This window comes from Monosiga brevicollis, genomic scaffold (assembly GCF_000002865.3).
Source record: "Monosiga brevicollis MX1 MONBRscaffold_13 genomic scaffold, whole genome shotgun sequence".
NCBI lineage: Eukaryota > Choanoflagellata > Craspedida > Salpingoecidae > Monosiga > Monosiga brevicollis.
Genome location: NW_001865050.1, coordinates 174,920 through 201,649, shown reverse-complemented (window position 1 = coordinate 201,649; position 26,730 = coordinate 174,920). Strand labels below are relative to the sequence as shown.

At 55.8% G+C, this 26,730-nt stretch overlaps 6 protein-coding genes across 6 annotated transcripts; 3 read left to right on the top strand and 3 right to left on the bottom strand.

The window, feature by feature from the left end:
• Positions 1-109: 109 nt before the first annotated feature.
• MONBRDRAFT_26139 (uncharacterized protein) lies at positions 110-5,287 on the bottom strand (the record flags this gene model as incomplete). The annotated part of the gene is made up of 19 exons (XM_001746489.1): positions 110-237; positions 436-593; positions 678-976; positions 1,219-1,302; positions 1,361-1,483; positions 1,592-1,710; positions 1,853-1,947; positions 2,054-2,495; positions 2,585-2,707; positions 2,838-2,919; positions 3,008-3,109; positions 3,232-3,346; positions 3,452-3,534; positions 3,615-3,777; positions 3,857-4,062; positions 4,194-4,373; positions 4,443-4,515; positions 4,593-4,651; positions 4,748-5,287. The coding sequence occupies 19 exons, from the start codon at positions 5,285-5,287 to the stop codon at positions 110-112; spliced, it is 3,174 nt and encodes a 1,057-aa protein (XP_001746541.1).
• An 808-nt stretch (positions 5,288-6,095) lies between these two features.
• On the top strand, positions 6,096-10,353 carry MONBRDRAFT_26138 (uncharacterized protein; the record flags this gene model as incomplete). The annotated part of the gene is made up of 14 exons (XM_001746617.1): positions 6,096-6,326; positions 6,483-6,523; positions 6,615-6,732; positions 6,857-6,946; positions 7,062-7,190; positions 7,330-7,441; positions 7,564-7,607; positions 7,733-7,776; positions 7,850-8,058; positions 8,163-8,280; positions 8,710-8,911; positions 9,066-9,494; positions 9,602-9,874; positions 9,973-10,353. 14 exons carry the CDS (start codon positions 6,096-6,098, stop codon positions 10,351-10,353), a joined length of 2,421 nt encoding a protein of 806 aa, XP_001746669.1.
• Positions 10,354-13,470: 3,117 nt separating this feature from the next.
• MONBRDRAFT_26137 (uncharacterized protein) lies at positions 13,471-16,588 on the top strand (the record flags this gene model as incomplete). The annotated part of the gene is made up of 12 exons (XM_001746616.1): positions 13,471-13,647; positions 13,735-14,103; positions 14,633-14,741; positions 14,816-14,904; positions 15,002-15,059; positions 15,173-15,227; positions 15,325-15,421; positions 15,493-15,577; positions 15,738-15,870; positions 15,948-16,071; positions 16,277-16,366; positions 16,454-16,588. 12 exons carry the CDS (start codon positions 13,471-13,473, stop codon positions 16,586-16,588), a joined length of 1,521 nt encoding a protein of 506 aa, XP_001746668.1.
• Positions 16,589-16,881: 293 nt separating this feature from the next.
• Positions 16,882-19,820, bottom strand: MONBRDRAFT_26136 (uncharacterized protein; the record flags this gene model as incomplete). Its single annotated transcript, XM_001746488.1, has 10 exons — positions 16,882-17,527; positions 17,631-17,797; positions 17,896-17,934; positions 18,017-18,091; positions 18,239-18,337; positions 18,417-18,545; positions 18,693-18,843; positions 18,997-19,161; positions 19,284-19,340; positions 19,435-19,820. 10 exons carry the CDS (start codon positions 19,818-19,820, stop codon positions 16,882-16,884), a joined length of 1,914 nt encoding a protein of 637 aa, XP_001746540.1.
• A 960-nt stretch (positions 19,821-20,780) lies between these two features.
• Positions 20,781-23,252, top strand: MONBRDRAFT_8899 (uncharacterized protein; the record flags this gene model as incomplete). Its single annotated transcript, XM_001746615.1, has 2 exons — positions 20,781-21,161; positions 22,341-23,252. The coding sequence occupies 2 exons, from the start codon at positions 20,781-20,783 to the stop codon at positions 23,250-23,252; spliced, it is 1,293 nt and encodes a 430-aa protein (XP_001746667.1).
• Positions 23,253-23,774: 522 nt separating this feature from the next.
• Positions 23,775-25,879, bottom strand: MONBRDRAFT_8898 (uncharacterized protein; the record flags this gene model as incomplete). The annotated part of the gene is made up of 8 exons (XM_001746487.1): positions 23,775-24,009; positions 24,098-24,172; positions 24,275-24,541; positions 24,619-24,701; positions 24,784-24,934; positions 25,020-25,116; positions 25,302-25,456; positions 25,542-25,879. 8 exons carry the CDS (start codon positions 25,877-25,879, stop codon positions 23,775-23,777), a joined length of 1,401 nt encoding a protein of 466 aa, XP_001746539.1.
• Between the last annotated feature and the right edge of the window lie 851 nt (positions 25,880-26,730).

Below are 26,730 nucleotides of genomic sequence, written 5' to 3'. Positions count from 1 at the left end.
CCCCTCTTCATGTGTGAGTGTACAGTGGATTTGACTGCGAAAAAAACGTGCATGTATTAATTTTAAACGGGTCCTGTGAAGAAGAGGCGCGATACTGTAAAGATTGCTTTTAGTCGTCCAGCTCTATAACGGTCGGAGCTCGATCCGAATGACTGGAAGAGGTTGACGTGGTTTGCCACATGTGCAGCAGATTTCCTGAGCCCTTGGCAGCGTGGCGCAACTGACGCGCCGCACGCCCTATTCAAGCCAACCACGTCACAGCCGACCCGCACCGTTTCAAACATGAATACATGAAGTAGTGAAAGAACAAAAAATAAAACAAGGTCCACAAGCAAAGGTAGAGGAAGAAACGAGACGAGTAAGAACCGAAGAGGGCGACAAAGTCTCGGGCCGCGTCTGCATGCGCAGGGCCGGGGCCAACGCAAGACCACGTACCACCAAGCACCAAGCGTTGGGTTTCGCCTTGGTGACACACGGTGCAAAGGGTGCGAAATTCCTCAATTTCGGCCTCCCCACCGCCCTCGCAGACAGGTACAATGTGGTCGGCTTGCCACAAGTCAGCTGCCTTGGGCGCTCGCGCAATCCGTTCTCGCCTAAAGCACAAGCCGGCATCATGGGTGCAAGAATACGGTAAGAGTTATGATTACGCTGGCCGCATCCTTTTGCACTGATCATACCGCTCCAAAGGCAGCTTGTGCAGCGTGGTTTGGGCCAGGAGACGGAGCCGCTCGCTCGTCGTGCTCGCCCCCTTGAGGTTATAGAGCAACGTCTGGCAATCGAGGTGGCACAGCTGGCACACGCCCTGCTCAAGCTCTGCCAGTCGACGACGGATGGATCCTCCAGTTCCCGTCTGCCATCCCGCAATCACAAACACATTGCACGCGTTCTGACATCCAATCACAAAGCAATGGCGGAAGGCCAGGGCCATGGCTTCCCCAACCCTTCGACCCCTCTGCTCTGTCACCTGCTTCAGCTGCTACACACACACACCTTGATTGAATAGGATTCATAGCACTCGTGCGAGCAAAAACGCTCTTGATACTTGTGCTGCAAGGTTTGTCCACATTCAAGGCACTTTGCCTCGACGGGGTCCGGCGAGTGCTGCTTTCCTTGCGCTGTTGGAGCTCGATCAAAAGGCGAATTGAAGGGCGCATCCACAGCAGTTGTCGATGTTCGACCAGCTCGGCCTCCTCGGCGCGACGCTGCCAAGCTGCGCACTGGCGTGGTATTCGTGCTGGCGGCCGCGGACTCTCCACTCGGTACACTGCTTGTGCGCTCCATGTATCTCCGCGTCGAGGGCGCCTGTGTAAAATCAGGGTGTCGATGATCGAGCGGCACCGGAGCTACGCTAAGAGACCACCACGAGGGCGGTGGGACGATAGGCACATAGGCCGTAACCACTTGCCTTACGGGCGCTGCCCGACTTGCGCTCCTCCTTGGCTTTTCGGAGCAAGCGCTGACCATCCTGGACGTTGGCCATGATCTAGCAGGCAAGGTGCAAAGCAAAGGATATCCATCAAGTCACGGCTGGGGTCTATTCAGGCACCATCTTGGCGCCGTGACCGGCGAATCAATGGCTGCAGGGGGATACCAGGTTGCCAAGCGCATGCTGCTCTGCGGCCTTGAGCCGGTTGAAGGTGGCAATGAAGCGCAAGACCTCGCGCCGGGCTGCCGGTGCTTGAAGGTGTGTAGGTACAGTCTTCAGACGATCTACGTGGACGGCATCCGCAGCACGCCTTGCAACGTGAGTGTACCTCACATCGAGCTTGTGCTGGTTCTTGATACCTCATCAAGATACCCAGTCCCGCTCCTCCCCAAAAGTTAACATGGCTGCACATCAAGCTGAGCTCACCATGCTGAAAGTCATCCATGTGAAAGTTGATCATGAGTGGCCGATCCTCGAGGTCAAACAAATGAAGGCGCCCCGTGTGCCGTGATACGCAAAACCTACGGCCCATGGTGCGGTATATTGATGCTTGATCAGGGGAAGAGCGGGGGGCAGGGGTCGAGGTGGAGACGATGCAGTGGATTCCAACATTTTTTGACAACTTACTTAAACTTTGGCGCGACGGCATCTGCTTCAATCTCTGTGTCATCCGTGCGTGCGTGGAAGAGGGTGCGCGAAAATGAGGATCTTGGATCGAAGCTGTGCAAGCCAGACGGGCCATCCATGTTGAAACCGCTTCCTGGGCTCAAATGCAACTGACCGTCCATGTTCACCAAGTCGTCGCTGTCGTTCTGGGTGGTCTCGGTAGCCGTTGACATGATGGGCGCCTGTCGCTCGTCCACCTCGGATTGAGATCCGGTCGAGGATTGGCGCTTGGGTCGAGGGGTACCACACATCTGACACTGCTTGGGAATTTTATTTGTCGATCCTGGACTCTGTCCGTCAGCACCGTTCAAAAAAGTACAGGCCGGACATGACCACGGCTCGACGATGACCTTGGGGTGGGGTCGCGAGCGCGCATTCGGTGATTTCCAAAAGTTGCGCAAATCTAGCACAGTCGGAGCATCAGTCCAAAACCACCTCAATCATGATGTCGACGGTTTGGGTCGCCATTCTTGAAAGCGTTCGTCCACAAACCAGATTTGGATGTGATGGTTGCGTCGATCAGCTCGCTTCGGTGCTCGCGCAGCATGTCTGTCACTTGGGCAGCGCCCTCACGCACATCCTCAGAATCGACCAAGGAGTTGCGTTGGCGAAGATCTATGGTAGGTTCATCGAAAGGGTTTTTAAAAAAAAAAAAAAAAAAGAAAGCGTGGAAAGGAGTGACGAGACATCAAAACAACATAGAAGACCCTCGCGATTGGTTAGGGCGGGCAAAGCGAAATCTGACCTCCCATTTCGCGCTGGGCCGTCGAGTTCTTGGCGCGCAACCGCTCACGCTGGCCATCGAGGGCTGACGACACGACACCCACCTGGCATCACAAAGAAAGGACTCAGAATGGCTTCTCCTCACACAGGCCAACCGCACCAATCGCTTTGCCAGAGCCAAGCTGGCCATACCTTGCGATCAACAATATTCCACATGGTATCGTCCAAAGTACGGCGGGCCACAAGATATTGAACATTGACAGGGTCGCCCTGGCCAATACGATGCACTCGGTCCTATTCAGAAAGTCCCAAAGCGTGGGTCATTCGTAGCCCTGGCCAGGCGCAGCGTCGTAACTCTGCTCCAAAACACAGGCTGTCCTGTGGGTGTTGTTCCCTTCCATTGGAGTGCTGCATACCTCAGCTTGCTCGATGATGCCGGGCGTCCAATGAAGTTCGGCAAAGATGACGGTGGAGGCAGCTGTCAATGTCAATCCTTGTCCAGCAGCTGTCATGGACAGGATGGCTACTCGGCTGCTTGGCAACACACGAGCCGACAAAGCGAGATGAGGGAGGGCAACGACTTGACTTTTGTCAGCCTTTTCGTGGCGAGCCGAAGATGGAATGACGCGCACGAACCACGAGTCGTTGCCCTGAAACTTGCGGACGCCTGCTTGCCGCTCGCTCACGGGCGTGTCTCCGCGAATCATAATATAGTCCAGCTACATTAAAGGTTGGGTTAGCTTATCGTATGACCGTCAGTGCTGGTAAACCAAGCTTGTGGGGTCCTGGATAGTCTTACCTTGGCAGCGACGACCTCCACATGAACGGCGTCGAGGACATCGAGGTGATATGCAAAGACTAGAAATTTGTCGCCGGTTTGACACAGCCCGCGAATGTACTCGCGCACCGCTGGAATCTTGGCTGCTCCCGTCTCCTTGTAAAGTGACTGTAGCAGGGCATGTCTAGACAGCCAAATCCAACGTGAGCGCCCGGCTGCAAATCAGAGTTGTCGGATCGGTTGTGCCAGGAATTGGAACGAACGATTGCATCTTGCTCTCAGCATCAACTGGGTCAAGCTTGTCCAATTGCTGTTTGATTTGCTGCACCCGTTTCAAATCGGCCTCGCCAACATCCAGCAACACTCGCTGCCTTCGTTTGGGGGGTAGCTGGCTCAGCACATCTTTCTTCAGCCGGCGGATCATGATGGCTCGCAGCTTGTCATGCAGTTCTGGCAGGTTGGAGGCGCCCTTCAGAGGCACCGCGAGAAAGCACATGAGTGGTGACACGTGCAAGGCAGTAGGGCAGTGGGGACGGGTGCCATGCTCATTGACGCGAGGTCGAGAGCTTATTAGTGCCTTGACCGAGCTTTGAGTTGCACCTTGGTATCCCAGCCACCAAAATAGTTACGCTTGCGGTCGCAATATCGCTGTGCATAGGAGGTCCAGCTACCAAGGTAGCCAGGCTTGAGCGCATCAACCTGTGTATAAAGCTCCTGAGCGCGCATTTGGGGGAAGTGAGCAGAAGCCAGCCTGGACTCTCGAGCCCGTTCCTCTTGTTTCTAGGGAGTTGTGGTGATGGTGGTGGTGGCGGGGGATATTGCAATCGACAGACGGGGGCAGAAACCTACCTCTGGACGGGCCAGGGCCGGAGTGCCGCTTAACATGATGACACGGCGAGCGCGGCGCAGAATCGGCAGCAGTCTAGACCACGTGCGTTATCGGTCAGCAAAGAGGGACAGTCACCAACGACGGGCAAGCTGACACCAAGCGGTGCTTACGACTGTGTCCGTTTGGCTCGGGAATTTTTCAGATAATGAGACTCGTCGATGATGACAACCTATCGCAGGCGCAATAGATGGCCAAGAATCGACGCCAGAATAAGCACATCAGAGGCAAGGTGAGGCGGGGAAAAGGACGCGCATCACTGCCTGACCTTGAAGCGCTGAGCAGCAAGGGCATCCATCATGGTACTCTGGTTCAGGAGGCCATAGGTGACTACGACAACGGCGGCATCGAGACGAGCCACGTCTTTGCCGCTGCGAACGACGCAAATGTCATTGGGGGTCAAAAAGCGAAGCCACTCCTCTAATTCATCCACCCAGGAGCCGCGCACGGAGGTTGGGGCCACGATCAACACGGGCCATTCCTGGCGAAAGGCACACGCCAGGGCAATGGCACTGATGGTCTTGCCACAACCCATTTGGTCGCCAATGAGAATGCGTCCGTTTCGTGCCACTCCAAACACCACGGCCTCGCGTTGAAAGGGCAGCAGTCCTTGCCATAGTCGAACGGGCAGCCGATCTGCAAGATCACGGGCAATGGTGCCAGTCGTGCTTGCCTCCGTGGTAGGAGCGAGAGCACCAGCCGGCGCCCCTGAGGGTGGGCCAAGGGCTGTCAACGGCTTGAGTCGATTCAAAAAGTGTGCCGAATTGTGGCGCGCGATCTCCGGGTCTGGACCTGGATCATCATCCATGCTTATAACAGCATGCGTGCCATGATCAGACTCAAGGCCATCCACGGTATATGGCTGGTCGGCGAGGGACCGGATGGAACTGGATGATCGGCGCTTAGCGGTCGCCAGCGACCGGGGCAAAGATGGCCGCGCACGGCCAGCCATGGGTCTGTTGTGCCAAATGCACGACCGTTACGCCGCACTTTGCATCGGTCCGCCTTCCCAGCCCACAGCCCACAGCCCAATGCCAATCAACCTGCCTCACAACTCTTCCCCACCAATGCCCTGCATTTGCAGAATGACTCGCCGCGCACCGAGTCCACCAACGCCGCCGGAAAAAAAAAATAAAAAAAGAGAGAGAGAGAGAGAGAGAGAGAGAAATTCAACGGTTAAAAAAGCTGACAATTCACAAGAAGTGAATTTCATTTTCCAAAGCATCTTTTTATTTTAAACCGCGGCCGCTTCATTTTTTATTTTTTTTTCAAGAGATTGCGGACGGCATCGTTGTTGCTCGGTTGGCCAGTGCAGTTACTCGTGCGCGGGTGCCTGGTGGTGCTGGTGGCTTCCTGATCTCGCGTTTCACGTTTGGCGCTGAGCTGGGCTTGCGTGTGCTATTTGCTGATGCTGAGAGGGAGCCAAAAAGGGATCGAGTTGAGTGGACCTTGAGCGAACAACAACAGCCTGCCCTGAAACTCGGAGTGCACTGCGCCTGTGCCATCTCGATTTGCACGCATCTGGTCAAGCCCTGGAAACGATCGCGCTCCAGGGTGATTAGGCACTCGATTGTTCCATCCCATCCGATTTGAGTATACTTGCGGTTTTTGATACCATGTCGGCCCTGCCGTCTGATGGCCCCGCCGCCAGCGGCAGCAGCGCCGCGCCAATGGGTTCCAATGTCCAGGCGCTGCCCATAAGCGTTGGCATGGGGAGTGCAGCCATGCCTGGCTCCGGAGCAGCAAACACAACCCTGCAACACACGGAAACCCGAGGCTCAGGCGACGGTGATGATGAGACGACCTCCCCCAGCCCTTCCATGGCTGCCGTCATGATCAACTCTTCGGTAAGTACAGCAGGGCCTAAACCACTCATGCACGCGCGCGCGCGCGCGCGTACGTCCATGTGGGTGTACATTGTTCCCTTGAAACTCGCGCGCTCATGTTCTCCAACTCTTCCTGCTCCTTGTCCTTCTCGTCCTCGATCACCTTGTGCGTGGTAGTGGGAGCTGGGCCGCCGTCTGGACGCCGCGTGTACTCCACGGTGAGAGTCGACTCAAGGTGGCTGGAGCCAGGGCCTTCAAAGACGCATAGCCGTTCCTTCAACTTATCCTTCTTAACTTTTGCTTGAATAGCATCTGTCAGCTTAACATCCGACACATTCAAATGCTGGTTCCCGTCGACGTGGATCAAATGAAGCAGGAGCTGTTGAAAACAACAGTCGATTCCGTTAACCTTGCCGTCTCAATGCAGGTCGGGGCCTCTGCCAACTTCATTCAAGCGGCGCCTCCGTCATTCACCTTGCTGCCCTTGGACGGGGACGCTGTGCACCCATCCTCACAACCTGCTTTTGTATATCTTTGCATCACTCGTGCAGAACACACGCAAGACATTGCGATCACCGAATATCCCCCTCAATGCTGAGCTCAAGGTGGACGCCCCCCTACAGTTGACGTACAACCTTCAGGTGCGCGCCTTAGTCGTCGGGAGTGCTTCGCCTGCTGGCTTTTCACCAGCCCGGGTGATGGTTCTCGGCCATTGCAAGCTGATCAGTCTGAACTCCCCGTTTGCCCCTCCCTCAGTATTCCCACAACTGGAAGATGCCTGACGAAAACATTCTTATCATCAGCCTTGAGCGAAGAAAACGCTACAAACATCGCCCCATCAAGGGCTACAAGCTCCTCTGCTCCGCGGCCATTTCCATGGACGAGGTCTGTTCCATATAATCCGGCCACACCGATTGTGGAGCCCCACGCTTGCTTGTATCATATCGCCTGGCCCGCTCGTCCAACCAATAAGGCTCACTCGGCTCACTCGGCTCCCTTGTTATCACGTGGACATTCCATCAAGGTGCTGCAATCATCGCTGACCGGCACGCTGTCTTTGGTGGACCGACACGGGCAAATCACCGCGCGTGTCGAGATTGACTCCATCATCACTCAGCCTTTGCAAATAACGGCCGGTCTGATCCTATTTCTTCGGCGTGCTTCCCGAGACAGCATTCTCTGCCAGGCGGACAGCTGGTCTCATGTGCAAGGCCCCAAATCATGCATGGCTCACCCTTGGCTCCTTTCTTTGTCGCAGATGACGTTGAGGAGGAATCTGATGGCTGGTCTGAAGCCGATGCAGTGCGTGATCCTGCCATGTGATTGATCGCTTTGGACACCGCGACCCGTGATGTTTCAGCAAAGCTCGCTATATAACATGAACCTCCTTTTTGAAAATGCGTTTTACATTACAATTTGTTCCATAGTTGAGCGACGTGGACGATGATGGCATGTCTACCCGTGGTGCCAGGTCAGAACTCTACAGAGCGGCATTTTGATCCGCCTGGCCCGTTGTTTGCTAATCTTGCATGTGGTGATTGCAGCCGACGTCGCAAGCCGAAAAAGATGAAACTTCGCAAGTTGATGAAGGGCATAAAAAACATTCCGCAGATGGGTCAGTCCCGGCATCCCCCAAAAGTACCTCTGCTACGTCAAGCGTCTCAAACAGAGGCATTTCTCACGGCAAGAGCTCTTGGGCTGGCCTCAGGTCGCAAGCGCAAGGAGGAAGAAGAAGCTGAGATTGACGTTGAGGGTCAGTTGAGCGCGAATCGCACACTCTCGTGTCATGATACTACTTCCTTGCCGTCGTGTGCAGCACCGCGGCAAACCTGATGCACGGCCGGGGTGTACGTTTAGACCTGGATGGTATCAGTTTGTTGGAGGTGTTACGCATGGGCTCGTCGGCCGTGTCGCAGTATAGTGACAATTCAGATAACGATGACGACGACCTTGCCGTCCGTCACAACAACAGCAGGTATGCATGCGGCTGGCTTGAAACACTTGAAACACTTGAAACACTCTTCTCCTCGTTCCTCGTCAGCGTTTTGGCTACAGTCGAACCACTTCATTGACACCAAACCAGATCAACCCGAGCACGGGCACGGGTGTGAACCTGACTTCTTCTCACGATCAATATGTTCCGCACGGTGCATTAATCTGTGGCCAACAGTGAAATGCTGCTGCAGCCCGTGCTCACGCCGACACCAGGCATGTCTCCACATGGCTACACCGGTCTTTCACTACTCACTTCTCCAGCATCACCAGACACGCGTGGCCTAGCACTGCGCCGAAGCACGAGCTCCCCGGCTCAACCACCGTCTCCAGGCGTGATCCGCCCATCCGAACCGCGCGAACGCAGCGGTTCCGTGTCGTCCTCGTCGCAGCCACTCCACCGCCTTCCCAGTGCTGGAAGCCGCTCCAACAAGCTGGCGGTTCGCTTACAAAACATCTTGCCTGGTGGTCGCAAAAAGGAGCGGGGCACAGCGTCAACATCTTCGGCCAGCAATGGCAACGGTGGTGGTACCAACAGCAGCACGAGCCGCATTCCCAAGATGCCTTCCTTCTCTGACCTTGGCGTACCTAATCGGCCCCGCTCGGCTTCTTCGGTATGTGCTTGCCCCCACGCGCCACCTCTAGTCTCGCCTGTTCCATAAGGGCTGCGCAAGTCCCACGGCTTGCTTGTATGCTCTTGATGCTTGATGGCTTGCTGACTTTGAGTTGACTCTTTTTTTCATCCCGGGCAATTTGACTTGGACCTAGGTTTTGTCGCAGTTGACAGCCAGGCTTGATGTCGATCTGCCTTTTGCCATTTTGGTTGATCTTGAGCACGATAAGGCACAAGAGATTGCGAGCGAAATCGCCGCTGGCGCGGAGGAGGATGCGGGCGTTCGGTTGTTGGCGACGCAAGTGCTTCCTTGCGCGGCCGGAGAGCTGCAGGCCCATGTCCGTGCGCTTGTCCAATATGCCGATTCACGAGCTAGTTTGTTCACCATTGCGATCTTGGGAAGCGCCACCTTTCAGTGGCAGCTCTTGCAAGCCTACGTGGAGGCTGCCTTCAGGGGTCGTCAGCGCTACCATGCCTTCTTACCATTACCATTGGAAGCAAATGAGACACCCTTGATCCAGTATCTGGCTCACATCGACGACCACTATGCCACCCACTTCAATACGCCAACATGGTTTGATTTGGTGCGTAACGTGCCTGCCAATGCTTTGAGAACCGCCCCGGAGCGTTGCTCACTCACGGTGTGGTATGTCCCATGCCCAATCCCTGTAATTTTGTGACGGCGGTACAGGTTGGCAGCGTGGTAGAGAATGGAGAGCAGCTGAGCGAGTTGGCCAAGCATGTGGTGCATTATTTGACGCACGCATCATTCACACACACCAATCTGAGCATTAACGAGCTGCTCATCACCACGGACGCGTCTCAGGGGTCAGAACAAAAGCTTTACCCCTTTCTACGAAGCGTTGTCGTTGGCTCCACGCACATCATGCCCGGCGAGAGTGAATCGGATGACATGGACCTTGTCCTGGACGTCAAGCCCACCTCGACAACTGCAAAAGATAAGGTAATTGTGCATGCTTGCGCGCGTGTGTGTATGTGTGCGTGTGGGCGGGGGCGTATTTTGCTACGCGCTCTGAGGTATCTCCTTATTTTGCGCGGCAGGGACAAACTATCAAGGGGGCCTTTAAACAGGTGACAATTACGCGCAATGCATCTGAGCAGGCGGGCGCACGCTTTACGATGCACGCCGTGCAGAATAAGCACAACTTTCTCAAACTGCGGCGCGACAAGCACGGGCGCGACAACCTGATTGAACAGGAGCTGGATGCTCTCATGTGCCACCCCAATGACCACAAAGCCAGCTTCACCCTGAACGTTGACGATGCCGTGGTACGGGATGTTGTGTTCTTCAACCTCTCCCCTAATTGGCCTTCCCCTGTGAAGCAGCTTCCGTTGGCGGTCGTTGCCACCGGGGAGGCCTTTGGTTTGGGGGCTTCGGTAGAGGCCACCACTCCCGTCGAGGCCGAGGCAAGCATTGTCTGATACGACGAGGGCAGAAACAGGTCTCTGGCCACATGGCGGCGCATTCTATTTTTCTCTGGTTTGTTGATATTTGGCTTGGCGAAGCGAGCTACCCTGGGCGGATCGGCGTGACTTGGATACCGCCGACATCAGATTGTCTCGTGCCTTGGTGGTATCAGCAAGGGAATGAATGTGCATGAAATTGAAGCAAGATAAAGGAGGAAAATGAGGGTCCCTCGTATGGCACAAACGCGGCAGGCTCAAAAAATGGCACAGGAAAAGAATACAAGCAGTGACCATCGCGAGACGGCACAAAGTGGTCGACTTGGAAAGTTAGGCCGTAGCCGAAACCGGCGTTGGAGCAGTGGACCCAGTGGTTGAAGCAGGACCGGCTCGTGATTTGCTGTTGGCGCCTGTGCCTGCGTCAGGTCGGCGGGGCCGCTTGGCACGCTTCGCTGGGGGAGCTGCCTTGCGTGCAGGCGCAGGTGGGGCAGTCAGGGGCAGGCCCAGGAGTTGCATGTCTTCCATGATTTCCGAAGGGGTAAGCATGTAGATGATGCACGGGCCTTCCCAGACCATGCGACCATCTGAGCCGACAGTACCATGCGGCAGCGGGGGTGTGGCGGCCTTGGCACGATTGGCTTCGAGCTCTGTTTGGTCAACATCGGGCCGCAGAGACTCCTGCTCCTGCGAAGCTGGCGCACTCTTGGAAGTTTTGCCATCTTGGGAAAGCGGCACATCAGAGGTGTCGTCAAAAATGTTCCGAGTAGTTGTGGTCCGTCCGCTGCGAGTGGTTGTGAGCTTCTCCTTCAGGAAGTCGGTATTGCTGGGGTCGGGTAGTTGGCGAAATTCTAACTCGGGTTTGGGCATGTGCGACCATGTGTGAGCTGAGCGAACCGAGCAATCATTAAAGCCTAGTGGCCGTGGGCAAGGAGGTCACAAAAAACAGGGTTGCACACCTTGAGCATGTTTGCTCTTAAAGTAGTCCAGATAAACAAGATGTCGCTCTTGGTCAATCTGGTCCAAAAGTCGACCTGGAAGCAGCAGGATGTTTGTCTATAGGGCCAAGTGGGATCCGTTGAGCGCGGCGCTCAAGAGCAGGCAATGCCGATAGCCAAGACTGGGGGTGGACCTCACCTTGAGGGTGGTACGAACGCCCTGGTGTTCACCATCTTGCTCCTGGTCTAACCGAGCCACCTGAAAAGAAAAAAAAAACAAATAGAAAAGATAAACAGGAAAAGAAAAGTCATTCGCCAAATGACCCCAGGTGCAGGGCACATAAAATGAGTGTCCAAGTCCAAGAGGTCAAATCGGATTTGATTGCACAAGATTGATCCAAAACTGCCAGAACGCTCGAGAGTGCGAGAACCAAAAACACGTACAGCTTGCTGTCGACGTTTTTCTGAGGCATGATAGAGCACCGGCACCGGAAACCCGACGCGTCAGCGGGATCTCATTTGGATATGCACACAGCAAGGCACACGGGCGGGGAGTGAACTTACCGAGCAGAGCGAGTTGCTCATGCAGTGACGCAACGTGGTCCTTCAGGCGTGACTGTAAGGTTTCGTGAGAACCGTCTTGTATCTACAAGGGCCAGAGAGATCTGTGGTTGAGCTGTCGAAAGATCAAAGTGGGCTCAAACACAAAAGGCAGAGACGGGTAGAGACGGGTAGAGACGGGTAGAGAGACAGCCAGAGAAACAAACAGAAGGAGAAGCAGAGATTCGAGAATGTGAAAGCCTGTATGGAGAGCTGTCCAAGCAGGCCAAAAAGTGGTCGAAGAGGAAAAAAGACAAGAGATAGAGAGAGGGGTGTGTGGAGACGTAAAATCGACAAGGCGCTGAGGGAACGGGAGTTTACCGCATCGAACTGGGTCTGAAAGACATCGCGGGCCTCTTTGATGCGCCTATGTGAAAGCAGCAAGTGAGACACCGCGGCAAGGTGGGAAACGGCCGGGTCGGGCCTTACAGTTCTTGGAGTTCCTTGAACTTGGATTGCAGGGCATCGAGGGCAGCGGCATGACTTTCTGCGGGATAAGAGCTGAGCACCTCGTCTAGGAGCGATGGGGGTCATCCATGAGGGAGGAATGAGCTTTGGATTATGGCAGCCAGCCGGGCATGCAGACAAGAGGAATGGCGGAAGAATGGGGAGAAACAGGGCAAAAAAGAGAGACAAGAAAGGGGGCGTGGGAGAGCAGAGAAGGCAGACGAGTAGTTGTTACCGGGCAAATCTCCGAGGTTGCCGTCCACGTTGGCATCCTCCGTCATGACGCCCATTCTCGCTACGTCCGGCGCAACCGGACGTCAAACGCCGCTGGCAGTTTCTTGGGTGCTTGACACCTTCTCTTGGCTTGCGGCTGCCTGGTCCGCGCCCAGATGTGGCGAGGGTAACGCCCCAAGAGCCAGGCAAATAGCTCAATGACGCAAGGGCGCGGCAAGGGCGCGGCAAGGGCGCGGCAAGGGGGCAATGGAAGTGAACCCAGAAAGTGTTGCTCTAGCCACCTAGAAACGCGCCCACGCAGCGACACAATCGAGATCTCCTGTGGGCATGGGCGTCCACGTCAAACACCCGCTTCCAACTGACCCAACACCGCCTTGCCCCTTGGGCTTGTGCGTTGCAGTCAACCCGAAACTGACGAACGCCCACCGCCGCTGCCACCCCAGACGCCAAAAAAAAAAAAAAAAAAAAAAAAATCTCGTGAAGACGCTCTGCTGTGTGTGTGTGTGAGAGCGTGTGAGAGAGAAAATAGTTGAGAGAAAGAGAGAGAGAGAGGAGAGAGAGTAGGATCAGAGATGGAGGTTAAGATAGAAACAGAGCAAGAGGGACGGGCGGTAGTGAGGCAAAGAAACCCCGAATTGGCTGTAAAAATGTATGTGTGGGAGAGAGAGGGATAAAGAGAGAGCGAGAGCAGAGAGATACAGACAGACAGACAGAGAGACAGACAGAGAGACAGACAGACAGCATAGACAAGAAAGAGCATAAGCAAGCGAAATTAGTATTATACTTCCTGATATGAATGTCTAACCTTCGAGGTCTCTATGATTGTATATCGAAATAATTTTAATGAAAAGTGTAACATTCTTCAGACAATCACACACACGTCTTTCTTCATTTTTTTTTCGGGCGCAGCGAGAAAGTCATGGGCGGACAGAGTAAAAAGGGCAGCGCGCGGGCTGACGGCAAGGCCCAGGCTACTGGTGGGGGATGGAGCACGGTGGATATGATGGCTTATATGCTGATTATGTGTCGTTGTGCCATCGCTGCAACCCTGAGCCATATCACCGATTGCGATGAAGTCTACAACTACTGGGAGCCTGTGAGTATGAGCCGCACCTCCCCAGGTCGAACCCCCGAGCCACCACGCTCTTCTCATGGTCCAGGCTTGCGTCTCTGTGTTGCATAGACCCACTACCTTCTGCATGGGTCTGGCATGCAGACCTGGGAGTACTCGCCCGTGTATGCCCTGCGTTCATGGGCCTACATTGCCATCCACGCGGCTCTCCTGAGCCCCTTCCAGGCCCTGGGTGTCGATAAGATCACCCAGTTCTACTGCCTTCGTGCCGTTCTGGCCTTGGCCTCTGCAGCTGCCGAACTGAGCCTATACCATGCCATCAAGAAACGTGGCTTTGGTACCGATACTGCCCTAGCATTTGCCTTCTTCCTTGGCTTTAGCCCGGGCATGTTCATTTCGTCCGCCGCCTTTCTCCCCTCGAGCGCTGCCATGGTCCTGTGCACCTTGGCCTTTGCAGCCTGGATCAATGGCCGTGACAATGTATGATCTCCGTTGGGTGCTCTGAAAGAGATTTCTTTGCCTCCCTTTCCTGTTGTGTTGAGCCCTTGCATTGAGTGCCGTCATTGCAGACCACGCTTCAAAGCAACATTCCCTGTTGTCTGCATGCGCTGATCTCTCGCCTGCGTGTCACGCTCACCACGCTGCACTGCACTGTGCCCCAACGCACACCACCGGCTCTCCCGGCATCTAGAGCGTCATTCATCGCATTGCCCTGAGCACCCTTTTTGTTTGGCCTTTCAGCGGCGCCCTTGGGTATGACCTACACCCTCACCGTCATCCGACCTTCAAGGCGTCGTGTGCACTCACGCCTGCACCTGGCCCCAATAGTATCCCATTTGCCGTCGATGCCGTCCTCCTTCGCCGCCGCCTCACAGCCTGCCTCGTGTATGGCATCATGGCTCTTAGCGCCCTGGTAAAACAAGGCCCCCTTCCCTCTCCCTCCCTCTTGATGGCGCAACGCGCATCTTTGGCAAGACGCTGACACGGCAATCTGTTTAAAAACTTTCAGATCCCGTTGATTGGATTTGACTCAATGCTCTATCAGAAGCTGGTGGTGGCACCTTGGAATATTGTCATGTACAATGTTTTGTCATCAGAGACCAGCTCAGAACTCTATGGTTAGTTGATTCTGAAGCCAACTAGCCCGCTCATCCTTGTCTCACGTCCTCTTACGGCCTGATATTGATGTCAGGTACCGAGCCGTGGCATTTTTACATCTTCAACAGCTTGCTCAACTTCAACGTGGCCTTTATCCTGGCTCTGCTGGCCCCTGTTTTGACGGTCTGTCATGTCGCTGGCGAGAAAACTGGCCAATGTTGAAGGCTCCCGCACACGCCTGCCAAATTGATCGATGGCACTGCGTTCACCGTCGCTATAGCTTGTGGCCGGCTGGCTTCAGGATCCCGTGCGCCCGCGACTGCTCTACTTGATCCAAGGTACCGACTTGTCAGCCATGGGTGTGCTTTCTTGTCAATCTACAGCTTGGTTCACCGACTCTTGGTGTGTGTGCGTGTGTGCGTGTGTGCGTGCGTGTTTCCACCTTTGCCAGCACCCCTATGGGTGTGGCTCGCCATCTTCGTACCACAAGCGCACAAGGAGGAGCGGTGAGCATGACGCGTTTCAGCCCAATTGCATTCACAGAGCGCGAGATCATTCGTTCCGCGCTCACATCTCACCGCCTCTTCCCCTTGCTCCTTTCAGCTTCCTGTTTCCTGTTTATCCCCTCATTTGTCTGGCGGGTGCCATCGGATTGAGCAAGGCGCAATACATCTGCCGCCGCATCCTTCCCACGAGCCTGGTCAGTCTCCCTCCCCTGGTCAGCGTCGAATCCTCTTTGACTCATCTTGATGTGGGATGGCCAACCACTAGCATGGGCTGATCAAGCGTTTCCAACCCTTGGTTCTGGCCGTTTTTGTGATTCTGGCTCTATCTCGTGTGGGCGCCCTGTACCGCAGTAAGTCTCATCTCGCTGAGAGCAGACGTATTGCCACAGTTTCCGAGCCAATGTGCTTGATTCCTCTGCCCTCGCCCTCTCTCTCTCTCTCTCCCCCCCGCCCCGCGCATTCTGATCATCTTATTTGTATTGCTCCTTCGGCCCATACGACTGCATCCAGACTACCATGCTCCATTGGATGTGTACGCCAGGGTGCCGGAAGTGGTCGCCAAGGCCCAGGACCCCAACTGCACGATTTGTGTAGGCAAAGAGTGGTACCGCTATCCCAGCTCTTTCTTCCTGCCGGGCACGTGGTACGCTTCATGACTTGCGTTTGCTGCTTACCAGTTGCGAGGATCATCTTCTCCACTCATGCTCGTGCCGTTTGCAGTCAATTGGGTTTCCTGCAAAGCGAATTCAAGGGCCAGCTGCCCCAGCCCTTTGCTGCCGAAAACGGCACGTTTGCCATCCCTCCAAACATGAACGATATGAACCGCGAGGAGCCCTCCCGCTACGTACGTGCTAGGCTTGACACCCAAGGGAACGAGAGTGCTACAACGCCACCACGGCATAGGCAGAGTTGGGCTATTCATATTCAATTTAAGCAACGAGGGTCTGGGCGCTCGGCGCCCATGGCAGAGGGCAAAATTGTGCACGTTTGCTCATAGGGTGGTAATTTGCTGTGTTGACATTTGTTTGGCCTGTCGTGGCATACCGCAGGTGGAACTCAGTTCGTGCACGGCATTGGTGGATCGAGCTAGCTCCTACATCACCAGCCTAGAGCCTAACTATGATGCCTTAGGATGGAAGGTAGGCTGTTCGAAATGCTGTTGCATGCATCGCCGTGGCACTCTCGAGGCTTGCTCATTCTTGATGTCGCCGCATCTTTGCACATAGCGCGCCTTTTGCTCCAAATTTTTGGACGCTGCCAACTCCAACGCGCTCGGCCGAGCATTGCTTCTGCCAGGAAACGCCTTTGGAGCTATGGCCACCTTTTCAGACTACTGCCTGTACATGCCCCCTAGAAAGTAAGGGGGCATGAGGGCGCATAGCCATTCCGCTGCTGATTGCCAACCGCCGGCCACCCCGGCCGGACCCGACTAGGCCCTCTGATGTATGAGAGATGAAAAAGAAAACAAGGACACACAAAGAAATACACGAAAACTCGCAATCCCAAAGGCTGAAAACCTGCGCCCGCCTCCACAATCGGATAGTGCGCAAGAGAGGCACTGGTGTCGAAATAAGCTGTGCCTTCAATCGAGTAGCCGAGATGCAAAACATGCCAGCTGCACAAATCAAGTCTGCTCATGGCCACCATGAAAGCCTCACTGAGCCTTGCTAAAACCACCACCGCCAAGATGGGCCTTGCCGCCGTTTTTCTTCCTGGCTTTAGACTTGTCGTGCTTGAAGCCTTTCTTGGGCTTGGCATGGAATTTAGCTTTGTTCGAATCGCCATTGCGTTTCGGCGATGGCTTGCGAGATGCCGGGGCTGAGGCAGAAGCCTTGGTCTTTGGCGAGTCGTGCTTCGACCTGTTGTTCGGTTTGCCAGGTTTCTTCTCAGGTTTACTCGGTTTGCCAGGTTTCTTGTCGGGTTTGCTTGGTTTGCTTGATTTCTTGTCGGGTTTGCCTGGTTTGCTTGATTTCTTGTCGGGTTTGCCTGGTTTGCTTGATTTCTCGGCCTTGGGGGTCTTGGCAGTCTTGTCAGATTTGTGCGACTTGTGCGGCTTATCGGATTTGATGTGCTTGTGCTTCTTGTCGGGTTTGTCATGATGGCGTGACTTTTTGTGCTCTTTGGTGCTGTTGCGCACGGTCTGTGTCTCGTGTCCGGACTGAAATGGTGCCGCATCAGTCTGACGCTTGGCTCTCTTGTGACTGTGCGGTTCCTCGCGCTCACTGTCATGGGCCAGTCGCTTTTTAGGCTTGCTGTGACGATTGGGGTCACGGGCATAGCCTGAGCCGGATCCGGGGTTACTAATAGATGATAAACCGATTGCAATGGTCAGCGGGAACGGGTGGATGGCGGGGGGGGGGATCGCATGCCTAGAAACCTCGATGCCAGCACCCTGGGACCCACCTGGGGAGGCGATCAAAGTTGACAACAATCGGGGACATGGGCCAATCGTGAAGGTAGCGGTGCTTGGGACATTCGTGATGCCAATGGCCGGTGCGGCCACAATTGCAACAATAAGACTCGCCGTCTCTAAACTGAGGACGCTGTGCCCGGGGCGCCACCTCGTCGGACTGCATAAGAGCACCGACACGAGGAAGAATGAACAGCGGGACATGAGAGGGAGTGAAAGAAAAGTATTTGGCAGCACGCCCGGCTTGCTAGCTCCTACCGTGACATTGGCGTACTGGCGCCAGAGATCGGAGCAGACCTGTGCCAGAAGAGGTGCCATCCGCGTGAGGGCCTGCCACTTTGACAAGAAAGATCACCTTGCACAGGCATTGGACACATACAACAACGGTATGTCCAGGGGTGTGGCAGCGGTCACAAGTTTCACGGATGCTACGCTCTAGCCGAACGTGGCAATTCTACGAAAGCAAGTGGGGGAGTGAGGTATGTGTGGTCAAGTGGTTTGGCGAGCTTTCACGAGTGACGTATCGTTGGAGCAAGCGCCGAGCAGGAAAAAAAAGCAAAACAAAACAAAGACATCCCGGGGCTGAATGGGAAGGACGTACTTTTTGTGTGTGGCCCACGAGCAAGCAGCGGTTGCAGAGAATTTGGGGACAATCGGCACGCAGATGGTCGTAGTAACCACACTGGCGACAACCCATGCTCTGTTCAAAAGACGAGGCAGGAAATGAGGCGGAGTAAGCGCTACGTGGTGTGAGGCTTGGTTGGTGTGTGAGGCCGTACATCGAGCTTCTTGGGGCAATCGCGAACAAGATGGCCCGTGGCCTGGCAAGCGTAACAGCGCACGCTGTCCATGCTCTTGGCTCCGTAATATCGAGAGGGTTTGACGTTGGAGGTAAAAATGTGGGCATCCTACCAGCGAATCAAATTGGCACACTGTGAGGGAGACGGTGCCACGGTGGGGGAAAAACGGCGAGTGGAGCTCTCTATCGGCTGGATAAAATTGAATTCGCGGGCTGCCAAGCTCGAGCCGAGGCCAGCGCCATGTGCCAGACATACTTCGTTGTCGTCTTCTTGCTCGAGGACGTTGTGTTTTGAGGTCGGTGCCTCATCAGAGGACCAGGGCGGGTGTGCAGGATCGTCATTGTCTGGGGTCAGTAGGTGGGCTCCGCCCATCAGCTCGCCGCCATCCAATTCAGCATTGGGCAATCTGGAAATCCATGGCAAAGCGGTAACTGAGCGCAAAAGATGGGAAGAAGGAGATGCGGCTGGCAAAGGGGGTCAAAAGAATGTGGGAATGTGGGTGGGGCATGCTCATGTGAGCAGGCTCGAGCCTGAGAACAAAGTCCAACCGGACACGTACACGAGGGAGCCCATGAAAGGGGAGGCTGCGTTTCTTAGGCTGGCTGGCGCACTGCGGGGCCGGGAAAAGGCCGGGGTGGCCGGGCTGTTGGGGGCCGAGGGGGCATGGTGCAGTGCACTAAACGCTTCGGCTTCCTCTTCCGAACCAATGGCATCAGAGTCGTAGCTATCGCAAGTCGTTGAGTGAGAGCCGCGAGCCCATCAGCGACACCCGGCACGACACAGACAAGCGAAAGAGAGAGAGTGTGTGTGATTCAAAGCATTACAATACAGGACCGAGCGACGCACCGGTCAGACTCCTCCGAGTCCATCGTGCACGGGTGCACACGCAGCCTGACACGCCACCTATCCGTCCAACACCAGCGTCCCAAAGGCACGCGCACCCCCCTCAATCTCCGCAAATATCAGATCAGCCGTCCAACCACCAGCACACACACACTCAGAGAGAAAAAAAGAACCCGTGTGACTTAGAGAACTTGCAACGGCTCCTTTGTGTGTGTGTGTGTGTGTGTGTGTGTGTGTGTGTGTGTGTGTGTGTGTGTGTCTCTCTCTCTCTCTCTCTCTCTCTCTCTCTCTCTCTCTCTCTCTCTCTCTCTCTCTCTCTCTCTTTTTCGGATTTTTATTTTCTGGCGTTACACACACACACACTCTCGTCTCTCTCTCGTCTATCTCTCGTCTCTCTCGTCTCTCTCGTCTCTCTCGTCTCTGCCTCTCTGTCTCTCTGTGAGAGGGACTGGGGAGGGGATGGAGCGGGGACCACGGCCCAAACCGCCAGCGGCGGCATGGGTATTGACGGCCCTGTTTGCGGCGGGGGTGATCACCCATGCTGTCACACACTTTTCCCAACGCGTCAGCGACCTGCGCGCGATTCGGGACGAGATGCAGGAGCAACACCCTCAGGCATCGACTGGAACACTGCCTCCTATCGGTACGGACTCGGCTGCGCTTTGGCGATGCATTCTTCAAAGCCTTGCCACTGCTTCTTCGCCCTCTAGCTCACCCCTCGGGCCTGGCCTGCGCCCCACCCTCCCCGCCCCTTTCATTCATCATAGGCGAGCGTCGCCAGTCCTAAGCGTTCAGCCGGCAACGGCGTCCAGCCGGCAACGGCGTCCAAGCCTTGACGGTGCAAAAAACACTTCCCAACCACATGCAGCCCGGCTTGCTAGATCAATTATCATCATTCTATATCATTGAGGCAAGGGAGAGCCTCGCAGAAGCGCCTCGAGCCGGACCGAGTCCTGAACCTGGGCTCCATAGCGGAGGCTCAGGAGAAGCACGTCAACCTGCTGGCCCTTGCCCTTGGGCCTGTAGACGGGCACCTCAAGCAACGCCCGGTCACGCAAGCTTGCCTCCTCGGGGGCCGTGAGCTGGCGGAAGGGCGGCAAAATTGCACTCACTGGTAGCTCCTCATCAACTCGTCGACCCCAGAACGAGAGTCGCGATATCCGCACCTGCCGAGGATAGGCGCGGGCACGGTCGTCCCATGAGCGGGCACCAAGGCTTCGGTTGGAAAAAAAAACAAAAAAAAAAACAGTTTATAAATAAAATACATCAGAGCTTGAAAGGACAAACAGCCCTTTTGCTCCCGTCTCGACCACCTCGGGTACACAGGCCTTTGTGCATATCGCTCGCCCTTTCTGCGCTGCCCGCGTGATGCCCTCCTCATTGAGCATGCCAAGCGGGAATTCCTTCTGCCCCAGCAATTGAGACGCTAAATCACATTCATGTCCCCCCCCCACCCCCCTCCCTTGCCCCAAGTCCAACTGGGTGCTCACACAAGGCACGATGGGGGACCAGAAACGTCTGCGCATTGGGACAATCTTCGTCAGAGCGCCGTACCGTACCGTTTGCGTCGTGGGGTTGACGGCCAACTGGCCAATGATACGCTGGGCAAAGAGGCTGGCAGCCACGAGAATGGCCGAGGACCCGCCCAAGCCCCCAAGCGCCAAAGTCGCCTCGCCCGTGCTCATCAAGCCCTCCTGCAACGCGTGGGGCAACGCCGGCACACACACCGCCATCGCCGCCACCTGCGCCAACTTGAACCGTGACATTAACCGCAAATGCTGCATCCATCCATTCCGATACACCGGCACCATCCCCGCCCCCGCCCCGCCTGCTTCACCCCCGCCCATCCTGCTGCTCCTGACACACGGCGAGACCGAGCAGGTACACACACATGAGCGACAAACTGAGAGTAAGCGAGAGCGCCACACGCACGCACACAGCCAGGCAGGCAGGCACATATGCACGCCACACGCACGCACACAGCCAGGCACAGGCAGGCAGGCAGGCAGGCAGACAGGCAGGCAGGCGGGCAGGTCAAGATGAGATGAACAGACCCAAGAGAGACTGGAAAATCAAAGATGGTGTCTCTCTCTCTCTCTCTCTCTCTCTCTCTCTCTCTCTCTCTCTCTCTCTCTCTCTCTCTCTCTCTCTCTCTCTCTCTCTCTCTCTCTCTCTCTCTCTCTCTCTCTCTCTCTCTCTCTCTCCTCTCTCCCTCTCTCTCTCTCTCCCTCTCCCTCTCCCTCTCCCTCTCCCTCTCTCTCCCATCTCTCGGCGTCCTTTTGCGTATTTCTCAAAAATTGTTGACGGAAGCGCTCCCTCCTCCTCCTCCTCCTCCTTCTTCTTCTCTGGGGGTGCTTACAGGGAGCAAGGCAAGTTGCGCGGGGATAGATCGTGTGTCGGGGGTCACGTTGGCAGCGGCTTCGGCTCGATGGCCAATCTTCTACCTGAGGAAGAGCAAAACATGTTCGTATCTTGCTATTGCTGCTTGACCCCTGAAGGTTCCAGCCAGAGCTTTGAGACGCGCCGCTCATGCGCTACGCCCTTCGTCCTCCTCCTCCTCCTCCTCGGCTTCTGCCTCCTACTTATTTTGGCTTTCTAGCTTGAGCCTGGCCACTGGCAGTGCCTCGGCCCTCAAGTCTGAGATTCAGCAAGAAACCTTTGTTCTCAAGGCACTCCAAAAACAGGTCCTTGATCAGCTCGAGATCCTCCAGGTACCTCCTCACCCTCGCCCTCGCCCTCGCCTCCACGAGCACGAGCACCCAGCTGCCCGCCTCACGCTCTGGGATTTCAAAACCAACCCACCCCCCACACCTCCTTTTTGCTCCTATAGCGCGAGGAACAACAGCTGCTGGCGCTTCACAGCGCTGCAACTTCCAACCAACCCTTTCTTGCACCGCCCAGTGATACCCGCGACCACCAAGCAGCATGATCTCGACTGATGTTCTCGTCTTCTTGCTGGCGCTCACCGCCTTTATAATCGTCCTCTCCGTTCTTTTGTACGCCGGACGCAAGGGGCGCCGCCGCTGGGCCACCCGCCTCGATGGCTGGTTCATGGGTCAGCCCAAACAAACACCCTCGGACAACATCGGCACCCTCCTGCCACGCCCAAAGGGCGGCCAGCTCCGCTATGTGCAGCTCTCTCAGCTACCAGACACCGGCGTCGTCGACTTGACGCTGCCACCCCTCGTGTTTTGCATGGACGGCCCCAACGTTCTAGAAAACTTTGTTCAAGAACTTTTGACGCCCCAGCAGGGTCTTCCCGCGCCACCGCTCACCACGCTGGGTCGAGATGTCATTGCTTTTGAGCCACGTGGCGTGGGCCTGGCCGCCCCCGGCCAGGCCTTTGACTTTACGCTGCGCGCCAGAGCCGAGGACTGCCTGGCCATGCTTGAGCACATTAGCAACACGGATGGCCATGACCAGTTTGTCCTTGCCTTTGGTGGTTGCCACGTTTTTGTGGCCCAGCAAGTCGTCGCCCTGCAACCCGACATTATCGCCCGGGTCATTGCATGGCAAGCCCCCAATCTCAAACAGCACCTCGCTTGGTTGGCCGCCCGCGATAAGCACAACTGGCTGCGCCAGCCCATCGTTGGACAAATCCTCAACTACACCAATCGACATGCCCTCTTGGATCTCTGGTTTCATCACACCGTCGTTGATGACATGCTGCGCAAGCGCCTTACGCTACGCGCGGATTTCCGACTCCAGGAACGCGGCTGTTATTGCCTCGCCAGCCATCTGCAACAATTTGCTGCCAGTCTAGCGGCGAAGCCACCGCCACCCTTCCCCAAGACGCTTCCCGTCCTCATTCTCTGGGGCCTTGCCGACCCAGTCACCAAAGCAGCGAACCAGCGTCTAGCCATGAGCTGTGCGCCTCGAGCTGGATGTGGTCATTACCCAGAGTTTGAGGCCCCTCTGCCTTTTGCGATCACCTGGCTGCCTTTCTCCCTGCCTCGTAGTTTGGCTCCTTGACACTCGGCCCCACGGCCGTGGACATGTGACGCCGGCATGCTGCGCACTCCGCACGCATGATCAAAGACGACAAATTGAAAATCAAATTGCAGAAAAGGAAGACAACGGCGCACCAAGCCCGCACGAGACAAGAGTATCAGTGGATCACAACGGGATGGGCACACGAATGACAGCAGTAGGCATTAAGCTGTCGATGTTTGATTCCAGACCCGACCCAGGATTGCGGCATGCAAGAGCTGCGCCGGCCAGGCACCTAGACGCCGCGCATCTCGCCGTTAGGAAAAGCAGCATAGATAGCAAAAGGCCGAACATTGAAACGCAACAGCGGAAAGGGGACTGACTCGAGGCGGGTTCTGAGGCCAGCGTGTTCCCACTCTGGTATGCCGCATCGCGGGCCATCACCTGGGCCCCCGTTTGAATGAGGAGCGGAAACTGCTGCTCTATGTTTGAGGTAAAGTTGCCTGCACAGCCGAACGAGCAACGTGTAAAGTCAACGATGCCTTTGGCCAGGCAGGCGAAGCTTCAAAGCTGGAGCGAGGTCAAAGCGTAAGAAGGTGGAGAATGGGTACAAGACGCACCAGAAATGCTGACGGACTGAACCCAGCTGTCTGAAAAGTATAGCACCGGGTTGTCGTTCACGTCAGCGATGGCGCAGGCCGTTGGACTGGCACACTTGACAAAGGCACAGTACTGAACCGGAAGGGCTTCGATGAACCACTCGGTGCCCGAGTAGACCAGCAAGCCAAACAATTCCCCACTAAAAAATCAGTTTGACGAGCAATTCATGAAATCTCGAAATACAGCGGCCATTTCTGACAAGGAACGCGTGCAAACTGCCCACTCACCTGGCGGTCTGGTTCTCGGCAAACTCATATGTTGCCTCGCAGTGCAGGTTACCGAACGTGGCCGAGAGGTGTCCCCTATCGAATCCAGGGGAAATTCCCCAACGATGAGCAACCTCTTGTGAAAGGCAGGCATGACAAGGATGGTAGCATTGGATCCCGTCGCACGCGTAGGCTCACTTGGCGCCGGGCTGCATGGTGACGAGATCGCAGCTGCACTTGTCGACTCCGACACGCCCGCAATTATCGTTGGCTTGGTCGTTGGCTTGGTCGTTGACTTGGTCGTTGACCGCATTCGCTGCGAGGCGTGGCACGGGCTGTGGTGCAAAGGATGACGGGCTCACGTTGTTACCACGGCAGCCCTGCTTGGGCACTTGTGCCACGAGCAGGCGGCTGTCGGAAGCATCTGAGCCAGAGGCGTTGAAGTAGGTTACTAGCGGGTTGCCGCTGGGGTAGTGCAAACATCCGGGTGAGAAGGAGCTGGGGTCATCCAGTCGAGCGCGATCCAAAGACACCACACATACCACTGGTAGATACCACTGCCACTGGTGCTGATAGCTCCCGTGTTGCTGGCCAGAAGGGTGGCGTTGAAGGCACGGCTCCAACTCTAGTGGGCCGTTTCAGTGGCGGCGGTGAGAGGGATTTGGGAAAGAACACCAGGTCGTTGGCAGCAAGCGGTCCAAACCAACCTGCTGCATTTGTGTTGCGGTGAGGAGGGGTGCGACATTGACCCAGGATGTTGGGAAGACAAAGTGTTCGAGGCCCAGCTTGTAGAGCTCGAGCGGCGGATCCGGATAGAGCGAGTCGAAGCAGATGAAGATGCCAAAGGTAATGCCAAAGCTGTAGTGGGGTCCGCATGGGAGAATAAAGAAGGGCGGTCCAATCCAGCACATGGGCGCATCATGACCTGGGCAGTGCTACGTACTCGGTTGTGAAGCTCTTGACCTCGGCCGGTGTGGGCACGTCAAAGACGGGGAAGGGCGAGAAGATGTGCTTTTTGTGGTAGCGCTGGACCACGGTACCTAAGATGGCGTTTGGTAGGAAAAGGGGGTCAAGAAAAAAAAAAAGCAATCAAACCACGAGTTTTCAAGCCCAGCGCTCTGTACAGCTTGCGCGGGTGTGAGCGGGCTGGCAGAAATTGGCAGCACCATCGGCAGCCAATCTGGTGACACGGGTCACGGGGAACCGTGCATCGACTGGCACCAACCGTTGCGATCCAACACGACGGCCGTATTGAAGAGCAGCAAGCCGTCATTGGGACAGTGTGTTGCATTGCTGGGGCAGGGCTTGATGTCGTTCATGCCCACAACCATGTACAGCTGGTTTCGGCGGGCAATGCAGCTCAACTCGCAGAGTGCCGGGCTACGGACACGAACGGTGTGTGACGGTGTGCAGAACAAGTATGGGAACGCGGGGAGCGCAAGGTGATGCAGCAACGGCGATGTACCGGGCAGCGCAGTAGCTCGCGTTTTCGAGACAAGGAGTGATGTTGGCCGAGGGATCGGGGATGTCTTCGCAAAAAGCCACGTTCTCGGCCCGGCTGATCTCGTTGCTACCAATGCCAACTTCGGGAAAGACAATGATGTCAGCACCCGCTTGGCGTGCGGCCGCAGCAGCTGGGGCATATGTGCCCACATTGGCCAGCTTGGTGGCGGTGGCATTGCCCTTGATCTTGATACGTGTGTGCTGATAGACGGCAGCCGTGTAGGTGGCATCATCGGCAGCGGCCACCAGCATGCTCAGCGCGCCAACCAGGCCAGCCATGGCCAACAGTTTGGCAGCCATCACGCCAGTCAGCCCTTATGAACAAAGAGGCGCCACCACAAGAGGATCGCAAGATGGACAAGAGGGCCAATCTGAAAGCGCGCCGTGTGTGCGAGAACGCGATCGCCGAACCACTTTAATCTATGGGCGAGCGCACACCCCCAAGTGAGCGCCAACAAAACAAGCAATTCCGATGTTGCGATCATCATCATCATCATCACCGGCAAATCCCCGCAGCCAACGCCCAAACGACCCAGCCCACCCCTCTCCTCCCCCCTTATCACATCAACCAGCAGCGCGCGCACACACACACACACACACACACACACCGCTGCCACCCCCTGCCACCGAAACATGAGATCGCCTCCTCCTCTCCTCCCTCTGTGCGTGCGTGCGTGCGCGCTTCAGACCTAGGACCACACACACACACACACACACACACACACACACACACACACACACACACACACACACACACACACACACACACACACACACACACACTTGAAGAAGAGATCCACTCGTACTAGGCTATGACAGGGATGATGTAAATTGTGGTAAACTGATGTTGTGAACTTGCTGTTGGACGGTGAAGCTCGGAAGGTTGTGTGTCACTGTCTCTGTGCTCTGTCTCAATCTGTCTCTCTGTCTCTCTCTGGCTCTCTGTCCCCCTCTGTCTCTCTCTGTCTCTGTCTCTGTCTCTGTCTCTGTCTCTGTCTCTGTCTCTGTCTCTGTCTCTGTCTCTGTCTCTGTCTCTGTCTCTGTCTCTGTCTCTTGTCTCTGTCTGTCTGTCTGTCTGTCTCTCTCTCTCTCTCTCTGTCTCTCTCTCTCTCTCTCTCTCTCTCTCTCTCCCTTTGTCTCTCTCTCCCTCT